General features: G+C 42.9%; 1 protein-coding gene across 1 annotated transcript; it reads left to right on the forward strand.

Moving 5' to 3' along the window:
- The first annotated feature begins 100 nt into the window (after nucleotides 1-100).
- Nucleotides 101-26,879, forward strand: TDGF1 (teratocarcinoma-derived growth factor 1). Its single transcript, XM_040419741.1, has 5 exons — nucleotides 101-197; nucleotides 16,301-16,447; nucleotides 22,751-22,865; nucleotides 22,953-23,053; nucleotides 26,764-26,879. Exons 1-5 carry the CDS (start codon nucleotides 101-103, stop codon nucleotides 26,877-26,879), a joined length of 576 nt encoding a protein of 191 aa, XP_040275675.1.
- Nucleotides 26,880-27,090: the final 211 nt, after the last annotated feature.

Below are 27,090 nucleotides of genomic sequence, written 5' to 3' on the forward strand. Positions count from 1 at the left end.
TGTTGAGGAGAAAATGTTACGGGGCTTAGGGCCGCTAATTAAGCACGTCACTCCTTTGGAGCATCATGAGTGCCTTGCTTCATTAGCGGTTGTCATAAAAATGTTTGCTCTACCCAACCATAGCGACATTCTGGCGAAGCTTAATGGCATTAAAGTAGACATTGAGAATGCCGGACAGCAGCAAAGGGCAGGAGCCTGTGAGTTTGTGCCCCAAACATTCCAAGGCCCTTCTTACCAACAGCAACCCCAGTATGGACTACCCCAGGGCCCAATGCAACAGGCGGGTCAGCCCCTTTACCCGGGCAGTTTCACCTCTGTGGCACCTCAACAGGCCCATGTAAGGCCACGGTCCTCATTTACACCGGCTTCCTTCACTCAGGACCTTCTTAATTTGTAATTATGTTTTTATTTTTTGTTTAGAGCACTTTATCTGGTTTTTCCTGAATGTTTGACACATTGGTTTCCATTGGATCACGTTGATCTAAATATTCAACATAAATGTTGTTTTGGCCATAAAGTAGTCGACTGATTTTTATTTGTCACACTCCCCAAAACATTTCCAATTCAAATTTCTATATTAAAAAAAAACCACACACACTTTAACTCACAAAGCAACACTTTATTTTGACGAGCAACATCTTTATTTTGGGATACTGTCATGATGAGGTATTAGAAAAAATTTTGGACCAGAAAATAAAAATTTAAAGATGTTAAAGTCAATTCACATTTTGACCAAATCATCATTTATATTACTTTATATGCAGATTCAAATATATGTTGTCCAAAAAATCTCAGCCCGCAAGCCCACGTCAAGGGTCCTCATTATCTTGCGAGTCCCTACACTCAACTACCACAATAAATTTTTAGTATTCTATCTCCAAAATAAAAAAAAAGAAGAGCCCAGAAGATTTCAAAAACTGCCACGAATAGGGTCCCTCTGCCATGGCACGGACCCCTCTGAGCTGGAAAAGTAGTCTGCATAGAGTTCCCGGCAGTCCCAGGTCGTCTATGCAGGGTCCTTTCCAAACCCAAATCTGAAGACGTATGAAGCTCTTCCATGTCAACAGAAGAGGAAGCCTCGTGAATCCTGGTGAAGTTGTGTAGAACAACACATGCTTTAATCACCAGGGTAGCATTCTCCAGAGCCATCTGTATGGATGACAAAAACACCCTCCACTTGCTAGAGAGTATCCCGAAAGCGCACTCAACATACCGACGGGCACGAGTCAACCGGTAGTTGAATATATGCCTCCTGACATCCAAATCACGCTTTGGAAAGGGCCGCATAACATGGGGAGTCAATGCAAACCCTTCATCTGCCACGATGACAAATGGAGCCGGCGGACCTGCAGATCCGGGCAGTCTTCTGGACTCCGGCAGGGCAAGCTGGTTGGCACCAAGCCGCTCACCCATTCTAGAAGCACTAAAGATGCGAGCATCCGCAGTGCTTCCAACGGCCCCGATATCAACCATTATAAACCGGTAGTTACTGTCAGCAACTGCCATCAGCACTACCGAAAAATACTGTTTATAATTGAAGAAACGGCTCCCTGAGTGTGGCGGCTTCTTCACACGGATGTGCTTGCCATCCATTGCCCCTATGCAGTTTGGAAACTGCGCTGAATTTTGGAAGCCCTCAGTGATCCGAAACCAATCGTCCACCTTGGGCTGCGGCATCACCGTCTCTCGGAGTTGCTGCCAGATGACATGGCAAGTGTGTCGTACAATACTCGAGATCGTCGAGGTTCCTAAAAGAAACTCAAAATGCAGGGATGCAAAAGAGTTCCCAGTTGCAAGGAATCTGTTGAGAAAAAAAATAAAAAAAACTGTTTACTGCAAATCTAAGGGAAGAACATATTCAAGATTCAAGTATAATGTTGTATACACTCCATGATTGTAAACACCCTATGTCTAGTGGTGGGGAACCTATGGGACGGGTGCCAGAGGCGGCACTCAAGGCCCACTTTGTGGGCACCCACACCTATTGAAAAGACTATGGTTTCCAAATATACACCCTTGAGTTTTCAAAGCATTCACCAGCACAGGGCACACTATGAAAACTACCGGCAGCACTGGATTTAAGCCTGAAAATAGAGCAAAATGCTAAAATGCAATTACGTTAAACTATATTGTAGTACAGTATTCATGGCAAATTGCTGTGTTGACATTTTGAAATAAATGCTACGGATCTGGCTACAACATTGCCAACTCAGTCTGATAACGTCTCGACAACACTGCCCTATGTCCTTGGTTGATTAAACTGAACAAAAAAAAAAAAAGGTGTATCTGAGCTAAACACTAACAGCTATTGGGGTGTGGGCAGTACTACCACAACTAAGTTACATCATCTGTGTTTAGCCCCTTTAAAATGCTGAGAGTGTTGTGCACGTTCAAAATATTGTCAACATTAGGCATGATGAGGACATTTGATGGAAATCTCAGGGGTTGGCAGCAGCACAATCCTACGAAATAGGGTACAGAACGGTATATAGACTTCTAACAGGGTGGTGCACGCAGGTAGAGATCCTGACAGAGTGACCAAATTCTTTCCGAAACAACAAAAATCCCTTCCACTCGCCAGTATTTCAAGAAAAATATTTAATTATTCACTCAGACAGGCAGGTTACAGACTGCTGTAACATGGCTGACTGACTAAATCCACCAACTTTCCAAACAAACTACTGGCGAGTGCAGAGGATTCATGGAGTGTCTGGAGGCCGTAAGCTGAACACAAGTTTGAAACTTGCACAAAAGCAAACAAAAAATAACAATATTGGGATGTTAGGTGCCAGGGATTAAGGGGATAAAAAAACAACCACAAACAAATGAAATAAAAACAAAAAAGGGGAAAGAAACGTTACTTCTGCAAACATTAGCACATGTCTAACAGCAGCCATTTTAAAGCACATGTTCCTCCTGACAGAAGCACTGCACATTACTGTCTAAACTATAAAAGTACTATCCTGCTTACCTCAACGTGACGATGAGCCTTTCCTCAGGAGAAATGCTGCGCCTCATATTTGTGTCCATGAAGGTAAGGACAGTACGTAGAGACGACAGCAAGCGATCAAATGTAGGCACTGACATCCGACAGAAGGAATAGAACTTCGCAGGATGCAGGCGCAGATCTTCGTAGAGGGAATGAAAGTGTCCTTTCCGGTACCGTTGGGAAACTAACGGATGGACCCAAAATCGTCACCTTCTACTCGGTTCCTCAGTCAACAAAGGACTGCGCGGACCTCATTGCCCAGAAACAAGCCAATGCAGTAAGATCTCTTCCTCTGAATCAGACATGGTGATACAGCAAAGAGAAGCAGCCAAATGAATCTCTGTACTCTGTGAAGACTACAGAAAATGGCCACAAATGCATACTCAGGTGACCCTCATTTATACCAGTATCCTGGGTGGAGTTATTAAAATTACATTTTTTTCACCATGCAATGTTTTCTGACGGTCCGCAAAAAAAACGGGAACACGGACACACGGAAGCACAACGGAATAAAAAACGGTCACGGATCACGGAACCACGTTTTGCGGGACGAGAAAAAATACTGTCGTGTGCAGGAGGCCTTAGCTAAAGGTCTATGGAAAATAATACATGCAAGACATTCAACAGTTTTTTGCTCCTGGCATTTTTGTTAATTAGGTGGTGTTTTTGTCTTTCTGGCTTCTTTTACAAAATGTAGCAGGCTATAGCTGCTGCCTTTTTTTCAGGAGTTTTGCCAACTCTTCCTTTATAGGGGAAAACACCCCAAACAAAACTTTAGCTAATACAGACTGTGCAAAAAGTGCTAGGTAAAACACCACAAAAACTGCAGCAAAAAAGTCAACTGACCCAAAAAAAATACTTGTCCATATTCTGGTGTGTTTTTTTTTTTTACAGATAAAAAAAGAATACCAGAGCCATATTCAAGGTATAAGAACCCTTTAAAAGCAGTGGGGCATTTTGCTACATTTTCATTCCAATTCTGCAATTTTTAAAGTGCATTTACATGGAATGTTTTTGACCACATGGTAATAATCCCATAAAAAATTGTGGTTTTATAATGTGGCAATGCACAATTGAAATGACAACGGTTTGTTTCCTGTTTGCATTATTTGTCTGAAGCATATAATGATTGCGTGATGACAAATAAGGCTATTTTCACACTAGCTGTAAGTTCTTCCAACATCTATAATAATAAACTGGGCAGTTTGCTGAATAATTTACCAGGTTTATCGGAACGCAAAAAACTGCCCGTATACGGAATGCAAAATGCGTTCATGTGAACAAGCCCTTAAAGTAAAATGTTACATCCCCCTCCAGTCAGTATTTGGTCAGTATTTTTCATCAGAATTGTAAAGCCAAAACCAGGAGTGGAACGTACAGAGGCCATGCAAATCATTCCATTATACTTACATTACACTCCTGGTTTTGGCTTACAAATACTGATGCAAAATAGGGACAAAATACTGACCGTGTGAAACTGGCCAAAGGCAGATTGGAGGAGTACATGGGCACATTAAACACATCAACAGCAGTTGTCTGGTGTTAATACACTGAAAAATATAGCATGTAGGCCAAAAGTTGCTAGTTTTGAATATAAATATGTATACACACACATACACCGGGAAAAGGAGGCAGATTGTCCATCATCACTCATTTATGAATATTTTGTTTCATTTTAGTAAGTGGTATTACTTTTGGTCTACATCAAATTTATCAACAGTACCCTAAATAAGATGCATACTGTGAGAGTAAGGACCCTTGTACACGACCGTATGCCCCCCGAGATATACGGTCCATGAGCGGGCCATATGTCCCGGAGCGGCATTGATCGTGTCCACGGGAGCACACAGCATCATAGATTACAATGATGCTGTGCACGTCGGGCCGCCCGCGGGACTATTGTCCCACACTCATATGATCTTATAAGTGGGGGACAATAGTCCAGCGGGCGGCCCGACGGGCACAGCATCATTGTAATCTATGATGCTGTGTGTTCCCGTGGACACGATCAATGCCGCTCCGGGACATATGGCCCACTCATGGACCGTATGTCTCGGGGGGCATATGGTCGTGTACAAGGGTCCTAAGAGCTACCAGCATTCATAAAACATTCCTATTGTTTTTTTTTTGTTGTTGTTGTTTTTTAGGGCTCATTCACATGACCGTATGGCCATAGTGTCGCAATACACAGGCAGCGGCCATGTGAACTCCATATCACGGATTCGGAGCCATTGACTTGAATGGGTTCACAATTGCAAAAAAACGGCCAAAGATAAGGTATCTATCTGTTGCGGAGCAGAGGCATGGATCCGAAGCCCACAGAAACACTTGGAAGCGTCAAGTCCGTGCCAATGCACCACAAAAGATAGGACATGTCCTATCTTTTGCGGATCGCTGACCCATTCAACACAATACAGAGTTCACACGGCCAGTGCCCATGTTTTGCGGACTGCTATTCGAGGGCCAAACACAGGCACAGCAACCATATGGTCATGTGAATGAGCCCTTACTCAGGGCCAGCTTCACACATAGGGTTTATCATGTGCATATCCTGGTAATCTTCTTGAAGCCCACCTAGAGTAGCGAATCATGGAAAAATAAGGACACGTACAAATAGGGCTTGTTAATGCTGCTTTTGATGCATTTTGTAAAACATCAAATAAACCAAGCAGAACAAAAGATGAAGGAAAAATGTCTCTCACTGTTTTTTATTCAATACCTGTTTTTACTAAAGAAAAAAAAAACATTAAAAATTGCATTATGTTAACAAAGCCTCAAGGTCACGGACTCTCTGCCCTGCATTTATTCTCAAGCGTTTCATACCTAAGCACCTAAGTAGAGGGACCTTCACACACACATACTTCCAGGAACTTGCCTCTGTCTGATTACTGGACCCCCTGGTTTTCTGTGAATAAAATCCATTCTTTCACACAATTCGTCTGTTTCCTGGGTGTGCCCTGAAGAGAGCCACAGTATGATTGAATCTCAATAGCTCATTAATTGATATGCAGCTTAAGGCCGGAGGAGGCGTCTTTATTTCTATTTAGCCACATAGTGCTGCTGACTTCTGGATTATTAGTGGAGTTGGAGGCCAAGGGGAAGGATGTGCTTTAACAGGTAAGATTCCATTCTACAGCTTTACGCTTTAAACATTTACTTTATTCCAAAATATTCACCTTTAATTTTTGAAATAAGTAAAACCTTGTGGTATACTTTTGAGGGGTTTACCAGGTATATTTTGATGACTAATCTTCAGGGTAGGTCATCAATATCTGATTGGTGGGGATTAGGGATGAGCGAATTGACTTTGGTTGAAACATCCAAAGTCGATTCTCATAAAACTTTGTTTGAATACTGTATGGAGCAGGAGCTCCGTACAGTATTGGCTCCGATGAGCCAAAGTTATTGCTTTGCGAAGTCTCGCGAGACTTTGGGTAATAACTTCATAAATTCATTTGTACTGTAAAAAAACATTTCCCGAAGTGGTACATTGGAACTAAACCCGAAATGTGTTTTTTTATTTTTGTTTTTTTTTTAACAGTACAAATTAATTTGTGAAGTTATTACCCAAAGTCCCGCGAGACTTCGTAAAGCAATAACTTCGGCTCATCGGAGCCAATACATTCTCATACCTTACTGTGCTCCTGCTCAGTACAGTATTAGAACGAAGCTTTATGAGAATCGACTTCGGATGTTTTATCCGAAGTTGATTCGCTCATCCTAACTCATGGTGCTTCCACCAATCAGCTGCTGACAGGGAACATGGCACTCAGCCTCTCCCTTGGCTTGTGGAGTCACCATCATTGGTCACATGATTTATATGCAGCTCAGTCACATTCAAGTGAATGGAATTGAGCTGCAATACCAAGGACAGCCACTATAGTATATGCAGTATACTGTACAGCAATATACTCAAGGCACAGTTAGCGTTGGACGTACGTCTGTTTTCAGGTTTGGCTTACAAGATTCGGATTTGGGTTATCTAAGAATTCCGTTATGGATTCCGCTACCACAGACCATAAGTTATGGTCCGTGGTAGTGGAATCCATAACGGAATTCTTAGATAACTGAAACCCGAACCTTGTACACCGAACTTGAAAACAAAAGTTTGCTCATCCCTAGTCACAGTTGATCACTAAGGGTGTTAGGTGCTGGACCCATATCAATCTGATACTTCCCACCTATCTTGAAGCTAGGTCATCAATATTTACAATCTGAAAAATCCCTTTAAGAGTATGTTTACACACTGCAGCATGCCCACGTGCTGTCTGCATCTGTATGTCCGTTTCAATGCCCCGCAATAAAATAGAACATGTCTTATTCTTGGCTGTTTTACAGACCACAATAGGACTTTTCTCTAGATGGGGGGAGGGGGAGGGAAGCGTCATATTCACAGCAGGGATCCATGTTTTGCAGATCCGTGATTTGCAGACCACAAAAAACTCTTGCATGAGCCTTGACTGAATTTGATTCTGCAGAATGTGTGCGTCATTTTTTGGGGGCCTTCACATGCGACAAATTTTGTTGCAGATTTCTGGAATCGAAAATCAGTTCCATTAATCTAAACCCTTAGAGGACCTTGTGATTTTCCATTTTTGTGTTTTCATTTTTCACTCCCCGCCTTTCCATAGTCGTAACTTTTTTATGTTTCAATCCATATAGCCTTATGAGTGCTTTCTAATGGCAGCATTTACAGTTGCATACAATGTAGTGGAAAGCGGGGGGGAAATATCAAATGGGGTGGAATTGGAAAAAAATGCAATTCTGACAGTTTTATTTATATCTTAGATTTTTTACAGTGTTCACTATGCAGTAAAATTGTTACCTTATTTCATTAGGTCATTATGATTACAGCAATACCACACTTGTGTCGTTTTTCTTGCATTTTAATACTGGGGGGAAAAAAAGTGAATTTTTTTTTTTTTTTGTCACCATATTCTGACCCCTATAACTTTTTTGTAGTTATTTGTACAGTGCTGTTTTGTTACGCCATTTGCTATATGGGATTAATATGGTTACATGATGTGTCTTTTTTTTTTTTTGTTGTATTTTGATTTTGGGGAAAGGGGAGGTGATTTGAACTTTTATATATTTTTTTTAAAACTTTTATTTTTCACCCCGGGTGACTATAACTGTCAATCATTAGATTGCCCACTGTGTTCTGTGATGGCTATGTAGCCAAAATTGTTCCTGAAATGCCAGTTAAAAAAACAAACAAACAACATACCTCATCCATTTACTTGTGGAGAGGCCGTCGCTGCCATCTTGTTTGAAAAAAGTGCCAAATCTCATGCGTGCTGACGTCACCATATCATCACGCTGGCTGGGCGTGGTGATGTCATTAGTGATGATGTCACTGTGCCCGGCCAGCGTTATGACATGTTGACGTCATCATGTCAGTGCGCGTGAGATTTAGCACGTTTCTTCAATCAAGATGGCGACTGCCTCTCCACGAGTAAATCGATTAGGTGACTATGTATTTTTTTTAAACCCCTGAAAGGCCTTAATGTGACTGGCAGATGCCGCAATCAGCATTGAACGTGGCATCTGAGTGGTTCAATGATGGGGCAGCATGATGGCTGTTCCCTGTCATTGCGCCCGCTACATACAATGGAAAGTAATTCATTACGAATCAAATTTATTTGTGAACTTAGGCAAAGCAGCCTGAATCAAATTTTTGATAAGTTCATTCATCTCTACATGCAAGGTACTAAATTGGGTCTAACTGGGAATTTCAATTTTAATAGCACATGAGATGCTAAATGTGTCTGGTGTAAAATCAGGGGAATATGGTTGTACAACATGAGCTCAAAAAACTCTGGGGGAGATTTATCAAACTGGTGGACAGTATATATATATTTAGTATTATTTTGACTCCATACATTTTACCAATGTCAAATATTGTGCTGAGTTAATTAACTAAACCTAATAATCTTATCTACTGCAAATTATAAGAAGGCAATTATAGTTGTAATGAAGTCACCTAGTCCAATGAATATCCGGCAGCAAATGGCTTAATTAGTAGGTCTAAACAGGTCACTCCAGGAGAGTTGGTTTACTTAGTAGGTAACATTAATTAAAGCCCCGCAAGGCCACTTAGCTGTGTGGCCTTTGGGATTTGAAATGCCAAATAAACCCTTACCTTTAACACTTGAACATGAGAGTTAATTAAATGTGTTCTTTTTGTATTCTCTAGACTTTTTTATTACCTGGCTTTTCAGCTCCTTATAGCCGTTCACTCGGGAACTGGTGAGTATCTGCTGTGTACCGGTATTAATGTGTGATTTGAATTGAAATTTCATTATAGAAAGCTGCTGGTTGTCACGTGGAGAAAAGGTGAAATCTGATGTCATCAAATACTTATTTAACATTGGACATCCACAGGGAAGCTTTCCTTTTCACATATATTTTATTATAGAGTAAATGGGGATCAACTATAGGTTTATTCTGATCAATCAATTTATAATAACCATTAACATGCCATGGAAAATAATCCATGAAAATTTTAGGATTCAGTAGGTCCACCACATGTCCACTGCCACAGATGGCTCATAGAAGTGTTTTTCCTCCAGTGACTTTAATGGGAAAAATGAAACCAAAATCAATTGTTTGCAGTTTTCAAGACGTGTGCAAATGTGGTTCTATAGATGTCATTTTGGAAGTGCTAATGATAACTGTAGAGAAGGGAGGAGTACCTAATGTATCCTAGTCAACCATCTAGCACCATCCGTCCCTCCTGGAGCTCTCTGCATTGATCCAGTTTCCCATGTATTTTGTGCACTGCTCCAGTCCTGGGGTAATGTCTTGTGACCTAACACTGGGATGAGAGTAACAAGTAGGGCTGGTATGGTAGTGGGAGAATATCCAGGATAGGTACATTTATTACAAATTTTTCCATGAGAAACCAAAATATAGTGTTATTGAATATTCCCAAGAGAATGTACAGTAAATGTACTATAAATCTTATGGTATCTGCAAAGCAAGGTACCATTAATCATCGGTAGAAAGAAGCTTGTTTTGTTGCAACCCAATCTGCGCAATGCCCCTATGTCAGTTCTGAATTATTAAAGCAGAAGCCATAAACATACCAAAGAAAACTATCATTGCCAATTAGTTGCTTGACATGAGGCTTTAGGGTGTGACTAGAGATGAGCGAATCGAAAGTTGACGAAGTGGAATTCGATCCAAATTTCAGGAAAAATTTGATTCTCACCAAATCCGAATTTCCTCACGCTTCGTGGTAACTAATCACATTTTTTCCTAAAATCGCTGATGCACATGTTAGGATATGTAGCAAGGAACTCAGACACACAGTGTCGCTGTATGCAGTGGAGATGGAGGCAGGCAGTCCTTCTGAGTTACTTGCAAAAATGGCCCGATGCATGCTCGCTTGCGTAGTGACAGCCGAATTGTCACCAGTTGGCAGAGGGATGACTTCTGGCTCTCCACCTTGTTGGACCCTCGCTACCGGTCCAAAATGGGGGCCTTTTTTACACCCACTGAGAGGGAGGACAAACTGAACTACTATAGAGACATCCTATGTAGTCAGTTGGCCGCTGCCTATCTGCGCCATCGTCCATCCTCTCGCAGGTCTGACCGGGGAGGCCCTCTGCGCTCACGTTCCTCTGCCATGCCTGCTGTGGCAGGGTGGGGGGGGGTTGGAGCAGTTCCAGCTCCATCAGCAGCAACTTGAGTCTAGAGTCGCTGATGAGCAGCTTTCTTCACCCGCCTAGTAAAGAAACTACTCACCAGCAGCAGCAGCTAGACCTGAAGCAGGACCTGAACCAAGAGGTGGTGGCATACTTGGACAGAACCCTGCCAATCCACATTGAAGATCCGCTGGACTACTGGGCAGCCAAACTGGATTTGTGACCGCAACTAGCAGAGTTTTCACTGGAAAAGCTGTCCTGTCTGGCCAGTAGTGTGGCATCAGAGCAGGTGTTTAGTCCGGCGGGGCCATACTTACCCTAAGGAGAACTCTCCTTTCCACCCAAAATGTGGAGAGACTGACCTTTGTCAAGATGAATCAGGCGTGGATCAGCCAGGATTTCCACCCACCAATGCCTTTTTTTCTGGCTACCTGCCTCAGCTACTATTCTGATGCCACACATCTGATGCCAAGTGCTCCTTCTTTCACCCACCATCTTCAGCTAGTACTGGTATTGCTAGGCACCTCCCCACTCTGTCACCGAGTCACTCTGTGGTCTCCTGATGCTGCTGCCATCTGTGGTCTCCACACTGTCATTGTGCCACCCCTTGGCCTCCTCCTGATGCTGCCGCCACCACCACACTGTCATTGTGCCAGTGTGTGGCCTCCTCCTGATGCTGCTGCCACCTCACCACTATGTCATAGGGCCACTCTGTGTACGTCTCATGCTATTACCACCCTCCCCACTTCATGACTGGGCCACTATTTTGCCTTTCGGCCTGGCTGACATCATCATTTATTTGACCCTTCTTCTGATGTGTCAGAAGGAAGAAAAAATGAGACGCACAACAGATCCTGTCTGTGTAGCTGCTGTAAGGCCTGTATGGTCCCATCAGACCCATTGGCTTATGGATTTGGTAGCCAAAAGCAGGAGTGGGTAGAAAACACAGAAGACAAATATTCCATTCACGTGTCATCTCTGTTTTAGATCCTGTCCTGTTTTTTTTTTGTTTTTTTGCTTTAGCAATACTGATGGATTACTGACCAAATTCTGACCGAGTGAAGGCGGATGCTCCACAAACAGGATCAGTTTTTTGGGATTATTGTTCTGATGGATCAGAGGAAGGGCAAAAAATCTGTGACATCAACACAAACTTACTGCTGACACCCTCTCCACTCTGTCAGGGGGGCTCTACTTGTAAAAGAACAGATTCTGTAGACATCTATGTGGAAGCTGCTGATGGTGTAAAAGGAGTGCGCTTATCTTGACGATAACATTGACATTGAGTTATTTGGTCAGTTTTGGCCCAGTAACTGCCTAAATAAGTGAAGTGTGCAGTGATTCTAAGAGCAACGCCTGTCATCTTCATGTCATACGGACTTACAGTATTATTTCACTACCAAAGCAGACTCCCTATGCATGTTACTGCAAGGCATATACACTATACAGGCTCTCTGCACTGCAGCCAGGAAATAGTCGTTTTTGTTAAAGCGATTCGCTGAATTTTTGACCATAACAATTGTTAGGAGGCAGAGAATATTACACCTGCAGATGATACTGAAGATCATCATTAACAAGTGGTTAGCAATGATCTGGCAGTGTAATGTCCCTTTCACACAAGCGAGTTTTCCGCGTGGGTGTAATGTGTGACGTGAACACATAGCACCCGCACTGAATCCTGACCCATTCATTTCAAGAAGTCTGTGTACTTGAGCGTTTATTATTTTTTTTCATGTGTCACTTCTGCGTTGCGTGAAAATCACAAGATGTTGCATATTCTGCGTGGCCACATAGAAGTGAATGAGGCTGTGTGAAAAACGCATTGCATCTGCAAGCAAGTGCGTATGCGATGCGTTTTTCACTGATGGTTGCTAAGAGATGTTGTTTGTAAACATTCAGTTTTTTATCACGCATTGCACCCGCACGGAAAAAACTGAACGCAATTGCAGACAAAACTGACTGAACTTGCTTGCAAAATGGTGCGAGTTTCACTGAACGCACCCTGAACCCATCCGGAGCTAATCCGTTACGCTTGTGTGAAAGAGGGCTAATACTGCCGGCAATTACCCGATGAACGAGCGAACGCTCATTCATCGGGTAATTGGAATCTTTTAAATTATTTTAAATGCTGTGTAATCACAATCTGCTGCTGGCAAACAGTGATTCAGTATGGGGACGAGGGATGGTACAAGTAATTGCTCGTCCCAATACTGAGGAGGAGCAGGCGATTGCTGGGAAGGAACACTTCCTTCACGACAATCGCCTGCAAAATCTGCAGGTGTAATATAAGCTTTAGGCCTCATGCACACGACTGTTTGCTTCCGCGTCCGTTCCGCCGATTTTAGCGTTGCGGATGCGGACCCATTCATTTCTATGGAGTCGTGTAAAATGCGGATAGTGCACCGTTTGCCATCCGCGATCTGTGGTTCCAGTCCGTCCAAAAAATATAACCTGTCCTATTCTTGTTCGCGGAACCATTCAAGTTAATGAGACCGCTAAAAAGCGCGGAGGCACACAAGATTGTCGTCCGTGTCCGTTTTATTCCTATCATTTGCATGGCAAACTAGTCTTAGACATTTTTTTTTTTACTTTCCTTTATGTCTGGTGGTCCTCCAAAAATAAAGGAAGACACACGGAAACAAAAACGGAAATGGATCACGGAAAAACGGAACCCCATTTTGCGGAACGGAACACAACAACGGTCGTGCGCGTGAGGCCTTAGGCTGGATTTGCACATCAGTCAAGATTTAATAATCTTATAAATAGAATAAATTTAGACAGAATGTCTAGACCTGCCCCAGATTTATCACAGCGGCTCAGGCTGGATGATAAATCTGGAGAAAACACATTTGTCTAACTCTATACCAACTCTTAGTTGGCTTGCTTTGAGACAGAATTGTGATGCAATTCTCATTTTTGGCTGATTTGCATCTTTCAACAGGCAGAGTATCTCTCTGTGTACCCAGGGATGTGCTGCCAATAAGCAATAGAACGGAGAGGAACAACTGCGGTATCGATCGTTCCTCCCATATTCATTCTGCATAGGTAGGTGTGAACGAGCACCATTCAAAGGGTTTATGTCTACCATTGCTCGTCCTGCCCGAATATGACCATTTTTATAGGGATTTTCTAATATTTTCTGATCTTCCCCACAGATAATTTCAGATTCTGCCCCCTTGTCCTTGTGTTTAATTTCTAGCTAAAACGTGTCCCTAATGAACCTTATTAGAGGTATTCCAGTTGTTCGATAACTATTGAGGTCTGTTCATTTCATGGGAGCTGCAGGTGTACGAGGTTCCCATTTTCGTGATCGGTAGGGGTTCCAGTAATAGTTATTCTCTATCCTGTGGAAACAACTAGAATTCCCCTTTTAAACCTTTAACGTATTTAAAGGTTTCTCTCATGTCGCCCCTTTCCCTTCTTTCTTCAAGGCTATACAGATTAAGTTCTCTGCTAGATTTACACAACCCAATTGTCAAACACATTACTGGGAATGAACGTTACTATGAACGCTCCTTCCCAATAATCTGCTTGTGTAAATGATTTTAGGTGTGGACAGCTCCATCATCATTTCTGGGCAGTAGTTTGCGCTCTCTAAAGAATGATCTGCTGCCAGAAACCAGGAATTTGTCCTCGTACAGTGGAGATGATTCCTGCATGTAAACGCAGCTCTTCCCTTCAACAGAAGGACATGCGTGGAATTCGCTTCCTGATCATTGCCTGCTCATTTGCACATGTAAATGCACCTTAAGTCTTACTTGAAAAGTTTTCATTCTTATTTTATTTAGTAGAAAACACCAACATAAAGACTACTGTAAAAAAGGCACATATCATATACATATTGTGACAAAATGTGCTCTAGTATGTGTGGACTCTCCAGGGGACAGTTTTCTGATATCAGCTCCTCCGTAGCTTCCCAATAAAACCCCTTTTTTCCCCAGTTTTTTAGATGATTGGAATGAAATCATTGTCTCTATTAGATTATGGATTTGTTAACAAAGAGTTGCTTTTATAATGTTCTATTTCATTGGGGGTGCAGTTCAAAAAATATATCGCATAACTGTCTGTTAACTCTGTTCATAGAATAGAGGGACCTAATGACAAAAATTAAAATAGGTTCCCACATTATGGTTCTAGAATTTGCCTCAGGCCTCTTTCACACAACTGTATGGATCCGTTGTTCAGTTTTTTGGTTCCGTTGTGTTTCGGTTCCGTTTTTCCATTTCGTTTTTCCGTATGGCATATACAGTAATTACAAATTAAAATTTTCAATAGATGGTTCATCAAAAAGACATACGGATGTATTTCCATATGTCTTCCGTTTTTTTTTTTTTTTGCAAACCCATTGACTTGAATGGAGCCACGGAACGTGATTTGCAGGCAATAATAGGACATGTTCTATCTTGTAACTGAACGGAAAAATGGAAACTGAATGCATACGGAGTACATTCTAGTTTTTTTTGCAAAACCATTCAAATGAATGGTTCCGTATTCGGACCGTATACGGAACACAAAAAACAGCCCGTAAACAGAAAAAAAGTCTTGTGAAAGAGGCCTCAAGGTCAGAAAAGCATCTGGTTTGTTTCTGCCTTTCCATGACCCTGAGGACAATATTCAATGCCTGGATATGGGGGGCCAAATGGTAAAAAAGTGGATGAGTTCAGCCAGGGCTGGGTCTCCTCTCTAAGGGCCGCATAGCAACTAAATGGTTATCCTCCATGATATGTATGTCCTTGTCATTCTTTAAAAGGGTTTTCCAAGACATTAGAACTGATGACCTATCCTCAGGATAGGTCATCAGTATCTGATGATTGGGGGTCCAACACCCAGAACCCCAGCTGATCGGCTGTTTGAGAAGGCACCGGGGCCCTGTGAGTGCCACGGCCTTCTCTGTGCTTACCAAGTACAGCAGTGTCCATTGTATAGCGGCTGTGCTTGGTATCGCGCTCAGCCCCATTGACAGCGAATGCCGCTGCCTTCTCAAACAGCTGATTGGTTGGGGTCCTGGGTGTCAGACCCCCACCAGTCAGATACTGATGACCTATGTAGACGATAGAAAGTTTCGGAAAACCCCTTTTAATTATTTTTATTATACTAGAGTGGTAAAGGTAAAAATTATACACAAGGATATGAAAAAGCTAGAAATACCAATGCTTTATATACAGGTGAAACTCAACAAATTTGAATATCGCGCAAAGTTCATTTATTTCAGTAATGCAACTTAAAAGGTAAAACTAACATATGAGATACTCATTACATGCAAAGCAAGATATTGTAAGCCTTTTTGTTATAATTTGGATGATTATGGCTTATAGCTTATGAAACCCCAAAGTCCCAATCTCAGGTACCCTTTGCTCAGGGGGTATGGATTATTTAGCTGACTAGAGTGTGACACTTTGAGCCTAGAATATTGGACCTTTTCACAAATTTCTAATTTTAAGCTGCATTAATGCAATTCCTTTTAAGTAGCATTACTGAAATAAATGGACTTTTGCACGATATTCTAATATTTCGAGTTTCACCTGTATTGTACTGTCTTCAAGACATCTGGGATCTGTATCAATCCTATTGTTACTACTGTCATGGGTTTTCTGTATTTCTATATATTCACAGCCTTACAGCCCTGATTCTAATCATATTACTTTTTCTCGCCTGATGCCAGCATTTCACAATGGAACAATGAGAACTGCTAAGTCTACACTGTCATTGGAAACCGATTTAGAGAAGCCTGTGAGGACCATTAACCACACTGGGATTCGAAATCACAAAAGCGCTGGAGAAATTATTCCCTTTATTGGGCTTACAAAAAGTAAGTCACGTTGTGTCGCTGGATGCCACTTACATTTCATTGTCAATCTTCCAAAAAGATTGTGTGGAATCTGTATCCACACTGTGCTACATCATACCCCACAGGTGAAGGGGGTTTAATGTTAAGGCCCTTTTACAAGAGTAAATAATCATTTGAAAAACCTTGAAATTGAAAATAAAAGCCAAATTAAAATCATACATTTTGGAGTAGTGTAAAAGCATTGAAGGAGCAAATAACCTGTAATAATTGTTTGTCCTTGTCATCGCTGATGTAGACATCTAAATCATTGTTCGTCACCCTGAAGACCAAAAGTGTAAGGGTACTTTCACAGTAGCGTTTTGTGCGGATCCGTCATATATCCGTCCGTTCAGATAATACAACCGTCTGCATCCGTTCAGAACGGATCCGTTTGTATTATCTGCAACATAGCCAAGACGTATCCGTCTTGAACACCACTGAAAGTCAATAGAGGACGGATCCGTTTTCTATTGTGTCAGTGAAAACGGATCCGTCCCCATTGACTTACATTGTGTGCCAGGACGGATCCGTTTGGCTCAGTTCCGTCAGACGGACACCAAAACGCTGCAGGCAGCCCCGCCTCCAAAGCGGAATGAGACAGAACGGAGGCAAACTGATGCATTCTGAGCGGATCCTTTTCCATTCAGGATGCAAACTGATCCGTTTTGGACCGCTTGTGAGAGCCCTGAACGGATCTCACAAACGGAAAGCCAAAACGCGAGTGTGAAAGTAGCCTACGCTGGTATAGTTTCCAGCACTGATGATTCCACATTGTGTGTGCGATCGTTATGCTGCTCATGTCATGTTAATTGCTTCAGCCAGAAACATGTGAGGAAACCACAAAAGGTTGTGGATTGCAACCGTGTTGTCTCAACTGAAGACAAAATGGAGACTGCATACAGGAGCGAAGGTGGAACAAAGGGTCTTTACACAACTTTTTAACACACCCTTTTTACACAATCCCTTTTCTTTCTCCAACCACCACCCGCACACTGGGTGGTGGTTGTAAATGAAACCGTTTGCCTGACATATGATCTATTACACGATTGCACTCCCGACTTTTTACATGATACTCTGCGCATCTGAAAGGTGTCTTTTGAATGTTAATGATTCGAATAGTTATTCATTCGTCACTCAATAAAATCGATCATCTACTCATGTAATCGCTTCTCTTAAATATACTCAGAAATAAAATCTCATTCATTAAAACGACTCTACTGAGTAATACTCAAAAGGTTTATCTCATGGCTTAGGAATCTATCTTCTGATCTCCTGAACTACTGAGGAGGATAAAACAAGGTTATTTACAACTGTTTTCTTTCTAAAAGGGCTGTCTCACTTCAGCAAGTGGAATTTATTATGTAGAGAATGTTAATACAAGGCACTTACTAATGTATTGTGATTGTCCATATTGTCTCCTTTTCTGGCTGGATTCATTTTTCCATCACATTATAAACTACTCGTTTCCATGGTTCTGACAACCCGGCAATCCATCAGTGGTGGTCGTGCTTGCACACTATAGGAAAATGCCTCTCTGGTGGCCGGGACAAAGGGAGTGTGCATAGGATGGTGCTTTTTCCTACAGTGTGCAAGCATGACCACCGCTGCTGGATTGCGGGGTCCTCGTAACCATGGAAATGAGCAGTGTACAATGTGATGGAAAAATGAATCCAGCCAGCAAAGGAAGCAATATGGACAATCACAATACATTAGTAAGTGCCTTGTATTAACTTTCTCTACATGATACATGCCACTTGCTGAAGTGAGACAACCCCTTTAATGTCTTTAAAAACTCTGAATTTTGAGTATACTATATATTATAAGATGCAGGCTGCTGCTACTACTACTACATAATAATAATAATAATAATAATAATAATTAATCATCCCTTAAAAAAGGGAATCAAATTCCCACCACAAATGCATAAGCAAAATATGGACTAACTAGTCCAGCAAAATATCCATAGGGAATTGAAACTCTATTGTTTCTTATGCATTAAGGGTCATTTGAAAAACTTGCATGCCAGTTTTCTGGCATATGAAGTGAAACACCAGCCTATTTAGTAAATGAGCCCCAATGAGAGTTAAAAAAATAAAAATAAAAGATTTTTGACAATTTCCAAGTGGGAACACATACTACTTTAATGTCTCCGGTTTAGACCCCATTCATACGACCATATTTTTATTCCACATCCGATCCGCATTTCTCCAGGTCAGATGCAGACCCATTCGTGGACACCACAGCATGCATTGTTCGCATCAGTATGTCCGTTCTGCAGCTATGCAAAAAAGATAGAACATATCCTTTTGTCCATTTTGCAGACAAGAATAGGCATTGTTACAATGGGTTCGTAAAAAAAAGTGGATGCAACACCGATGTCACGCAGACATCACATCCATATTTTTTTGTGTATCGGCGATTTTTATTTATTTTTAGACCGCAAAATATATACAGTCGTGTGCAGGAAGTCTTAGGGGAACCTACAGGGTTGCACCTACTAGTTTATCATCATTTGAGACATTTTAATAGGTGTTCTCACTAAAGTGGTGACAAATACCCATAAATCCAATTTATAATTTCTATTGATTAGAGAGTCTAAGCACATTTCCTATACAAACAGACATGCTTGGATGATTAAGGATAAAGAAGATAGAGGAGCTGTCACCTCTCCTGACATGTCTGTTTTAGTAACTATTTGTATTCCCCATGTAATTCTGAAGCATCTTGTCATATAAGGCTGGGTTCACATGGGCGTTGCGGGAAAATGTGCGGGTGCGTTGTGGGAACACCCGCGATTTTTCCGTGCGAGTGCAAAACATTGCAATGCGTTTTGCACTCGCGTGAGAAAAATCGCGCATGTTTGGTACCCAAGATCACAGAAGTTCGGGCATGGGATCGGTGTTCTGTAGATTGTATTATTTCCCCTTATAACATGGTTATAAGGGAAAATTATAGCATTCTGAATACAGAATGCATAGTAAACTAGCGCTGGAGGGGTTAAAAAAAAAATAATAATAATAATTTAACTCACCTTAATCCACTTGAACGCGTAGCCCGGCATCTCCTTCTGTCTCCTTTGCTGAACAGGACCTGTGGTGAGCATTAATTACAGGTAAAGGACCTTTGGTGACGTCACTCCGGTCATCACATGATACATCACATGATCTTTTACCATGGTGATGGATCATGTGATGACCGGAGTGACGTCACCAAAGGTCCTTTACCTGTAATTAATGCTCACCACAGGTCCTGTTCAGCAAAGGAGACGGAAGGAGATGCCGGGCTTCGCGATTAAGTGGACTAAGGTGAGTTAAATTATTTTTTATTTTTTTTAACCCCTCCAGCGCTAGTTTACTATGCGTTCTGTATTCAGAATGCTATTATTTTCCCTTTATAACCATGTTATAAGGGAAAATTATAATGATCTGGTCTCCATCCCGATCGTCTCCTAGCAACCGTGCGTGAAAATCGCACCGCATCCGCACTTGCTTACGGATGCTTGCGATTTTCACGCAACCCCAATCACTTCTATGGGGCCTGCGGTGCGTGAAAAACGCAGAATATAGAGCATGCTGTGATTTTCACGCAACGCACAAGTGATGCGTGAAAATCGCCGCTCATCTGAACAGCCCCATAGAAATGAATGGGTCGGGATTCAGTGCGGGTGCAATACGTTCACCTACCGCATTGCACCTGCGCTGGAATCTCGCCCGTGTGAACGCAGCTTAACTCTGTTGTGCCATTCCTCATTTATTAACACTAGAACTTAAGTTTATGAATTAATTGCCAGCAGTCTACAACTGGGTATTACCAGCTGGGGTGTGTTCCTGTACAGTGTGACATTATCCAATCAGTAATGGAAAAACTGGGCACTCTCAAGATATTAGAACCATATTGGTTCTAATCAGGGCCGGACTGGGACAAAAAATAGGCCCGGGCATTTTTGACTGAGCAGCCCAAACGCATGACCCCCAACAGGCCCCACCACCTTGCAGTCTAGGGGCGGAGCCAAAACCGGAAGCACCATTGAGGGGCAAGGCCAGGCACCAGTAAGATAGGACGGCTTCAGCCAACACACAAGCTTTGCAACAACCAACATACAGACCTTGCAACAATATAGGAAGCTGCAGAAAAGTCTTGTAATAAACTCAGTGGATCTCAACCTCCCCATCCTCCACACCCTGTACAGGTCAGTGCCCCCGAAATAGCACTCGCAGTTCTCCAGCAACTCTGGCAAATACCACCAATTCCGTACACAGGCGAACCACAACACCACCTCACTGACAGCTTTTGCCTGGTCTGTCAAAGACAATACTCTATTGGCTGGGAAGTCTGTTGTGATACGCAACTTCCTCTCCAAATTGAAAGCTTTGTTGGTAGCAGAGAATGCTGACACTCAGGTGGATGCTTGCAGAATGTGGAGCTAGCATACAGGTTATCAGAGGCAGAGCAGACAGATGTAAACGAGCGCCGGTCTGTCAGGTACTAGTGCAGTATGCATCAGCCTGCTCAGATGACCAACGCTCGTTTACATCTGCCTGCTCGGCCTCTGAGCAGGGCAATGAGAGGGAGGAGCTACCTCAACATGTGCATCGGGCATAACGGCCGTGCCCGGGAAATGGAATATCGGCCGTGCCCGGCCGAACACAATCCGGCTAACCAGGGGTCAAGTCCTGGGAAAAAAAGTGTGGGAACTCACCCAAGTGCCTCCACGTGATGTCACAGCGCACGGCGTTCGCAAAGGGCAGGGGAGGTCGGCTGGAGCAAGCAAGTACTGTATTTTTTTGCCCTATTTGACGCACAGGCCCATAAGATGCACCTAGGTTTTAGAGGGGGACAATAAGAAAAAAATATTTTTCATTACACCTCAGGTCAGACAACCAATCAGACCCCCAATGTTATTCAGACCTCAGCTAACAGCCCCAATAAGATCCCCAATGTTAATAAGACCTCAGATCACACCTCAGCTCAGACCCCAATATGACCCCCAATCAGACCTCAGATAAGAGCCCCATGCCTCTCATCAGCCCCCCCAGTGCCTCTCATCAGCCCCCCAGTGCCTCTCATCAGTCAGTAATAACAGCCCCCCCCCAATCATGTGCCAGTAATACCAGGGCCCCCCCAATCATGTGCCAGTAATACCAGGGCCCCCCCAATCATGTGCCAGTAATACCAGGGCCCCCCCCCCCAAGCATGTGCCAGTAATACCAGGGCCCCCCCATTCATGTGCCAGTAATAATAGGCCCCCCCCATTATGTGCCAGTAAAAAAATAAGTATTGTATATAGTTAAAAAAAAAATTAACACTTATACTTATCTCTTTGGAGCGATGCGATGCAGGCCTCTTCCGGCCTGTGTCCCGACTCCAGCGCTGTATGGCTCAGGCGGCGCGATGACTTCATCGCACCGCCTACGCCGGCCTCTGATAGGCTGCCGGCCTAGTAGTGCTGGCAGCCTTATCAGTGGAACAGGAAAGGGACACACTCCCTGCCCTGCTCCTCCGCACAGCCTTCTGTTTGTATCGCTGTCCTGAGGACGGTGTTACAAACAGAGAGATCACTATGGAGATGAGTGCTTCGCTTCCACAATGGAAGCGCTCATCTCAGTGCCTGCCCCGCCGCTGCCGCACACACTGCCGCTGGGGGGGAATTGACCAAACCTGTTCCCCCCCCCCCCCCCGCATTATTTCCTAGGGGGGATCCATCCCCCCCGCTTCCTACACCCATGGTTCCCACCCGTTCCCCCTCGACTCGAGCCCTGAGGCAGGCGGCCCGGCCCACCGGGCAAATGCCCGGTCTGCCCTATGGCCACTCCGGCCCTGGTTCTAATATCTTGAGTGCCCAGTTTTTCCATTACAGTATTCAGTCTTTTCGAGTGGACAGGGTGAGTCCACTTTACTGAGTGCACCTCTGTTTGGTCAGTGTGGGATCCTGTGCGCCACATTCACATTGTCTATTGCATTATCCAATCAGTACTGCCATTGTCAGACTGCGCAGGGACACTCCCAACTGGTAACACCCAGCTGGACTTCTATTGCTGACTGCTGGCAATTCATTTGTAAACTTTTTTTGTTGTTGTTTTTTTGCGGACCCATTAAAATGAATGGTTCCGCATACGGTCCGCAAAAAAAAAAACAGAACGGACATACAGAACGGAAATAAAATACATTTGTGTGCATGAGCTCTAAAGCAGACCTATCAGGATAAGGCTTCCATATTGTTGGTCCATCTATATACATTGATGTTGGTACGGAAACTCACCTAATATATGTATCCTTTATTTCCAGCCAGTACACTGGACAGACACTGTTGTAAAAACGGAGGGACCTGCATCCTCGGCAGCTTCTGTGCCTGCCCGAAGCATTTCACTGGGAGACATTGTGAGTTTGATTCGAGGAACAGGTACGTGTTATGCAAGCAAGCTGCTCACAATGCATTCTTTTTCTCTTTGAAGGCTGACTTGAACTTTGCTCTGTTTCTTTCATGCAGGAATTGTGGTTCTGTAGCTCATGGTCACTGGCTGCCCAGAAAGTGTGCTTTATGCAGATGCATTTATGGCGTTATGTACTGCTTTCCATCTGGAGACTGCGGTAAGTCTAAATACAGAGGCTTCCTATTCTAATCAATGGAAAATGATTGGCTCTCTCCGGGTTAAAATAAAATCTATACAACAAAAGCAGAGTTTACGGAGCGACCATTTATATACACATAAAAATGTACAAATCAGTACACGTTTCTCGGGAAGCTGTAGCAATAAGCTGTCGGAATTAAATTGTGCCTACGGCAATCTCCTCTGCTTAACAGAAAATGATTGCCTTCTGTTTTTGCTGTTTCAGAAAATCCAAGCAATCCACAGTGTGTTGGGGCTCATGCACACAAACGTATTTTCTTTCCGCTTCCGTTTTTTTTTGCAGACCGTATGCAGAACCATTCACTTCAATGGGTCCGCAAAACCAACGGAAGGTACTCCTCATGCATTCTGTTTCCGTATTTCCGTTCCGCAAAAAAGTAGTGCATGTCCTATTAGTGCAGGTCCAAGTCCCCATTTTAAGTCAATGGGTCCGCAAAAAATACAGAACGCACACGGAACACATCCGTGTTTTGCGGATCCATACTGTAGAAGTGCTATGTCCAGCCCATATTGCTCATGTGTTTGGTGAATAATACTGTTACTGTTTCCAATCCGCAAAAAACAGATCGCATACAGATATGTTTTGTGGAATAACGGAACAGAAGAGGACTTAAATTAGAGAAAAAGAATCTCAGATACAGAACAAAGGATCCATGAAAAACGGACTGCAAAACAACAACGGTTGTGTGCATGAGCCCTTAGAGGGAGCATGTTAGCCTTTGATACGCAAAACGTACATGAGAGTTTTAAAAGAGCGGGAACAAAAATATCTTATATCGTGGCTGTAGCGATTCCAGTAAATCGCTCAGGATAAATGCCATGTAAATTTCCAAATTCTTTACACAGATATTGAGATTAGCTTGTAACCTGTCTGTCCAGTTGCAAAAAAAGGTAGCAAATATTATTATAATAATAATAATAATAATAATAATCTTTATTTAGCGCCAACATATTCCGCAGCGCTTTACAGTCAGGGGGTTAAAGTACAAACAGAATCATAAATAACATAGCAGCAAACAAGTTAACAACTAAAACAGGAGGAATGAGGGCCTGGTTCACAAGAGCTTGCAATCTGTAAGGCTGGGTTCACACCTGAGCGTACTCTGTATGCGCTTTTTACAGGCGTTTACATACGCGCGAGGAAACAAGCAAACGCCCCCATTGTCGCGTGTTCCCGGTAAGTCTATGTGGGGGAACGCGCGACAATACGCCCCAAAGAAGCTCCTGTACTTCTTGGGGCGTAGGGCGTTTTACAGCGCGTTCGTACGCGCTGTAAAACGATCAGGTGAGAACCATGCCCATAGGGAATCATTGTTTTTTGCCTGTTGAGCGTTTTACAGCGCGTAGGAATGCGCTGTAAAACGCTCAGGTGTGAACCCAGCCTAAGGGGTGACACATAAGATAACAAGTGCATGTTTTGTACAATGGTCCGGCCATCTTAAGAAAGAGGTCCTTGAGATGTTCTTCCAAAATGTGAATTGTCCTCTTCTTCTTTCTATGTATGTTCACTTTTAATTCCCAATTTACACTTCCTATATGGAATGAATCTATATGAACTATTATATATTACATTATTTATCATGTGCCGATGTGGAGTAGAGCATGTAGTATAGTCTAGTGCTTCAGACCTGAAATCTCAGTTTTTCTCAATTTCTGCACAAGAGTCGTTCTCATGATTTACAGTTTGGAAGATTCAATGTATGACTGGGCGCTCTTCAAGTGTGAGTTAGTATGTGCTACTGGTTGCCAGTTCTAGACCTTGCAGCCACAGGAACAATCGCCCCCAAGAACAAAGAGAAATAAGGAATAAGCGCTCCACACTTTTCCTGCAAATACTTAACCAATTTATTCCATCAGAGTTTCATGATAGTGGCAGTAAAATGGCAGCCTGTAATGGTCATGCTCCTGGATATACAAGTACTATTGATACAATAATTACTGTAAAATTGAAATGAGTACAATACAAGAAATCATCCATTTTCAAACTTCATATCATATATATATATATATATATATATATATATATATAAACACACGGGCCACTTTCAGAAGAGCGTGTCCAGTGTGGGAGCGTAATTTCCCATTATGGACGCTGCCCTTTTCACAGGATCCCATGGCATTATAATGATTTATAATGCTGTGTGTTTCTGGCCCAGGGGTGTAGCTAGTCGCTACTGGGCCCAGGAGCCTGAAGGGGCCCAAAGACCTTTGGGCCACATAAGAAGACACTGGTATTATAGAAAGGTCAAGGTGCAGGCTGGTCAAGTAACACCTCTGGCTGGAGGGAACGGGTTAGAATTTGCCATGTGTGGGGGAGGGGGCGCCATTTCAATTTTTGCCTCAGGCGGCACAAAGGCTATTTGCTCCCTGGCCCCTGTCCACAAATCATTGGGAGAAGAGGGGGGGGCTCAAGCTGAACTCTTGCACCAGGGCCCATGAGCCTTTAGATATGCCCCTGCTCTGGCCGACCTTGTATCTACTGAATTGTACTGACCTAATGCTGTCAGTGTATCTCAGTAGATGCAAAGTGGGCCAGAGACGCACAGCAGTATAATTCATTATAATGCTGTGCAATCCTGTGAAAGGAGCAGTGTCCACAAAGGGAAATCATGCTCCCACATGGAGCGTGTTTTCCACACTGGACACTCTTGTCTGAAAGATGCCATAGAAAAAGATAGCACATATTCTAAACTTTGCCACAACATGCGGCCCCGATGAAGTTGATGGGTCCAGACTATGATGCACCAGGCACACATTCGGCATCCATGTTTTGCGTATTCATGATTGTGAGCATGAGGCCGACGTAGGCAGATTTTCCAATTGGAAGTGCTGAGTGACGACCCCTGTAAGAGCAGGAATGGCCACTATTAATTGTTGCCCTTTGTGTAAGTCAGGGGGCAAATGAATGCAAATACCAAGTGAATAGAGATTTTACCAACTTGACAGAAGCGGACATCTCAAGGAGTTTTCTATTTTTCTCTCTATAATTGCAGTGGAAATGTTCTTTTATGGCTCTCATCATCTGTATATGGAGGACAGCAGGGGAAAGCTCGCCTAGTGACATCGTACTACCTCTGACAGGCTCATCCTACTCCTGAATTCTGCCAGCAATAAAATGCCAGCCAGCAATGAGCTGTCCACAATTCCATTTGTCACCCAGCAGATCGGGTTAAGATGGACAGATAAACTAGATTATGTGAGAAATAGGAGCATATGGAGGCAATCACTGCTGTCATGCATTTTATTCCCTTTCCATAGCAGGAAAATGACAAGGCACTAGTTGTCTTATCAGAAGTCCTTTATGACTACAAAGGGAGCTGGAGAAATCAGCGGCAGACATTTAACACCTTTTACCTTCCATAAAGGACCCAAGTCTCCTACAAATGTTTAGTATAAAATAAGAACTGGGCTTCAACCGGTTTCTTTTCATGGCAGGAAGGATTTCTTTCATTTGCAATTTTCCCCTGTTGCCTGCATCGGTGTGCGCAATACCAATCGCACGTCTCGTTGTTCTGTGCCAAGGATTGTGTAGGCTATGCAAATAGTCCCCGCATTCCTCCATAGGATGTCTTTATTCCTCTCATTCCCCCGTTCCCTAGGGATTTTCCATGTAACCGAATTGTCCAAGACTGGATGGTACTAAGATTATTTTTCTATTTGTTTCTGCAGATGCAAATGAGTATAAAGAAGATGTCCGAAAGGTGCAGTCCAAAGCGTGGACAATGTCTTCGTGTCCTATTGTGATGCTTCTGCTTGCTGCAATTGGCACCATACGAATACTGTAACATGTTATATCCTGTACATAGAAGTCCCTTTATTAATTTATTGGCAGCACTTTTACTATAAAGAAATATTTTATTTTGCATAGCTTTTTAGAAATTTGTAAGTAGAAAACATTAACACCTTTCAATTTTTTTCTGAAATGTGATAGTCTCCACTGGTCAGCTTCCAGACTGTTATCTGGTTCACAATAAAGCAGATCTTTTTATTTTCTCA

This window comes from Bufo bufo, chromosome 2 (genome assembly GCF_905171765.1).
Source record: "Bufo bufo chromosome 2, aBufBuf1.1, whole genome shotgun sequence".
NCBI lineage: Eukaryota > Metazoa > Chordata > Amphibia > Anura > Bufonidae > Bufo > Bufo bufo.